The sequence below is a fragment of the Seriola lalandi genome, unplaced genomic scaffold (genome assembly GCF_002814215.2).
Source record: "Seriola lalandi dorsalis isolate HSWRI2012SDOR001 ecotype SW California unplaced genomic scaffold, Sedor1 jcf7180002042496, whole genome shotgun sequence".
NCBI classification, from domain to species: Eukaryota; Metazoa; Chordata; class Actinopteri; order Carangiformes; family Carangidae; genus Seriola; species Seriola lalandi.
The window spans coordinates 1-2,799 of record NW_019513064.1 but is presented as its reverse complement, the minus strand read 5'-3'; the positions used below and the strand labels follow the sequence as shown (position 1 = coordinate 2,799).

The following is a 2,799-nucleotide window of genomic DNA, read 5'->3' as shown; positions in this document are numbered from 1 at the left end:
CACACACACACACACACACCCACACACACACACACACACACACACACACACACACACAGAGGAGGGCAATATGAGTGAGTCTAATGGCCACACTGCGCTGCAGGGTTTACATGGCCGCCTGCCATCTCCTCTCTGTTGAAGCTCTCAGTCTGTTCACTGTGTGGGTGGATTTATACTTACACTGCTCCTCTTTCACATCAATGAAAAGTGTGGTGCAGTAAAACAGCTTGCCTTCAGACGCGCTGCACGCAGATAATTACAACGGCCAAATCAAACTCATTTATAACAGATAGCTGCTAAAATTCCATTCAAGACAGATTTGGACCATATAAGGAAATTCACTGAAAGGGTAAATGCAAACCGACTCAAATGGGCCAGTGGAAATGTTGTGCTGCTGCTTTTGCTCTGAGTGAACAACCAAACAATATGCATACTCACTGCAGTAAAAACAAAAAGACGGACAGAAAGAGAATGAATAACAGTCAAGACGGAGAGCTGCTACTGGAGTGGAAGGGAGGAGGGGAGTGTGTGTCTGCAGCCCAGAAATAGTCACCACTCGGCCACAATACAGACCCTGTGTTCGCACAACCCAGCACTACAGACTTACATTGGTGTTGTAACATGAGCACTTACTCACAACTAAATGTACTGTATTTTTTATTTTTTTTACCTGTTCTTTTTCATGATGTGCTCGAAAGGCCGCAGGAAGTCTTTCTGGAAACGGAAGTTAGCCAGCTCCCCCTTTTCTAAAAATTTCATGGACAGTTGCCTGAGAGAGTCCACTGCGAAAATTGCCACATCTTCATTGGAATTACAGCCAACCTGCACAGAGATGAAACATATTTCAGTGACATCACGCCGGATTTTCAACATTTTATTTAATTTTTTTTTTTTACATTTTCTTAAATTTCACAAGTAGAGTGCAGCTTCTAAAGGACAAACTGTTCTTTCAGTACGAGATACAGCTGAGAGACAAGCATCCAGGTGAAAACAGTTAACCCCCCAGGTAAAACAAAATGTTTTCTTAAAATCTACTTTCCGATATGATGAATGACTACTTAGAGGATTTAATTTTACACACGCCAAATGCAGTTCGCTACCGAGTGATAAACAGAGCCTCGCTGAAAAATTGTGTGTTGAATACCAAATTGCCAGAAAGCTTTTCTGGCAACAATGTGTGTTCATCAGTGACTGCAATCATATTGCAAAACAGAAGGTGGGAGAGGGAAAAAACATTTGTTTGTCTCTTGTTTACCCTCAGGCTTTAGGGACATCTAGCTATTCAATATTTAAAACAATTTATGCAACAGAATTTAATACAACAGAATTGCACCCATGCCTTAAAGATGAGCTTCTGTCTCATGTTTTCATGCCTGTAGTGAGTGACCAACCCTCACCCACCTTGTTGAAGTGGTCTCCGATAACCTCCCAGATCCTGGACCACTGCAGTCTGATGCGGCCCATGTTGTAGTAGGAGATCTCGACTATTTTTTGCAGGCTGAACATACGTGGGTGTGTGGGCGAGGCCAGCTCATCCATGGACACAGCACACAGCCAGCGCACAAAATCAACTGACGAATAGACAGAAGATGTTGGCAATGAGCGAAGAAAAAAAAAGGTGCTTTTGTTGCAGGCTAAGTGACTCACGATGATCAAAAATAGCTAGAACGTACCTGTCCTTGGAGAGGCAGGCATAATACAGTATGAAGCTAGTTCAGGTAAACTCACCTATTGCATTGCCATCCAGTCTGGTAGAACCCGTGAATATCCTAAAGCAGAGAAAGATCACAATGATTACTTAAAGTATATTTTTCTGGGGCTTTTTATGCCTTTAATGGACAGCACAGTGGAGAGTGACAGGAAACGGGCAGGCAGAGAGAGAGGGAACGACATGCAGTGAAAGGCCGTCCGATGCGGGACTCGAACCGGGGCCGACCGCAGCGAGGACTGCAGCCTCCACACATGGGGCGCCTGCCCAAACCACTACGCTACACGACGCCCCCATCACAATGATTACTTAGGAGGAAAATTTCGCAACGTAAATCTGCACTTAGCAAAAGCTGATAGAAACATACACTGAGAAGGAATTATATTAAAAAAAAACCAGACATAGGAGTCCAACCCAAGCAACTCAGTTTGGTTTTCCTGGATTTTTTTCAGTACAGAGTGACTACATTACCTGTCGACAGCTACCACCACACTCTGAGAGCTGGTCTCGCCAATGGATTCCTGAATGCTGGCAATCTGCTTACGGTCCACCGTCCCTCCGACTACAGACCAAAGCAAAGAGGATTGAGACATCTAAAAACATCATTCTTTTATGAGCATGTTTTACAGTTAGTGGAGCTGCAGCGAGTATAGTTTTGACCAATTTACTAAAAGTACTCTACCCAATGCAAAAATAGGACCGTGTATTTAGAAAGATGTCACTGACCTAGACCCAGGTACTCATCGTTGCTCTGCTCCTTGGTACTTGCGACAAAGCCTTCTTTGCCCCGCACCGTCCCTGAGATGTAGCGTGCCTTCACCCCCGTACCGATCAGCTGAGCCAGCTCCAACTGACTGATGCACTTCATGATCTGAGAGGAGACATATTTAAACAGTGACATATTTGGAGACATTGGGATAGAAATGGACATTGTGCAAATTGAGACGGAATGGAAGCGAGAGGGATATCTGCTGAGTGAGCGAAAGGGAGGAGGATATCAGGCAAGAGCCAGGAACAAAACAGGCCAAAATTTAAAGGAACGATAGAGCTGCACCAGTCTGACTCCAAAGCCCAACAAATAGACAGCTATG

The 2,799-nt window shown here is 44.4% G+C and overlaps 1 protein-coding gene across 1 annotated transcript; it reads right to left on the bottom strand.

The window, feature by feature from the left end:
• Positions 1-634: 634 nt before the first annotated feature.
• LOC111648545 (brefeldin A-inhibited guanine nucleotide-exchange protein 1-like) lies at positions 635-2,577 on the bottom strand. Its single transcript, XM_023398359.2, has 5 exons — positions 2,435-2,577; positions 2,180-2,270; positions 1,729-1,769; positions 1,402-1,571; positions 635-822 (listed from the first exon to the last, which is right to left on the bottom strand). Exons 1-5 carry the CDS (start codon positions 2,574-2,576, stop codon positions 667-669), a joined length of 600 nt encoding a protein of 199 aa, XP_023254127.2. The 5' UTR covers position 2,577; the 3' UTR covers positions 635-666.
• Between the last annotated feature and the right edge of the window lie 222 nt (positions 2,578-2,799).

Coding starts and splice junctions, on each gene's coding strand:
- LOC111648545 (XM_023398359.2), bottom strand. CDS start 2,576: ATGAAGTGCATCAGTCAGTTGGAGCTGGCTCAGCTGATCGGTACGGGG. Junction 1,770..2,179: donor GTGGTGGTAGCTGTCGACAG/GTAATGTAGTCA, acceptor TCTCTGCTTTAG/GATATTCACGGGTTCTACCA. Junction 1,572..1,728: donor ACTGGATGGCAATGCAATAG/GTGAGTTTACCT, acceptor TCTATTCGTCAG/TTGATTTTGTGCGCTGGCTG.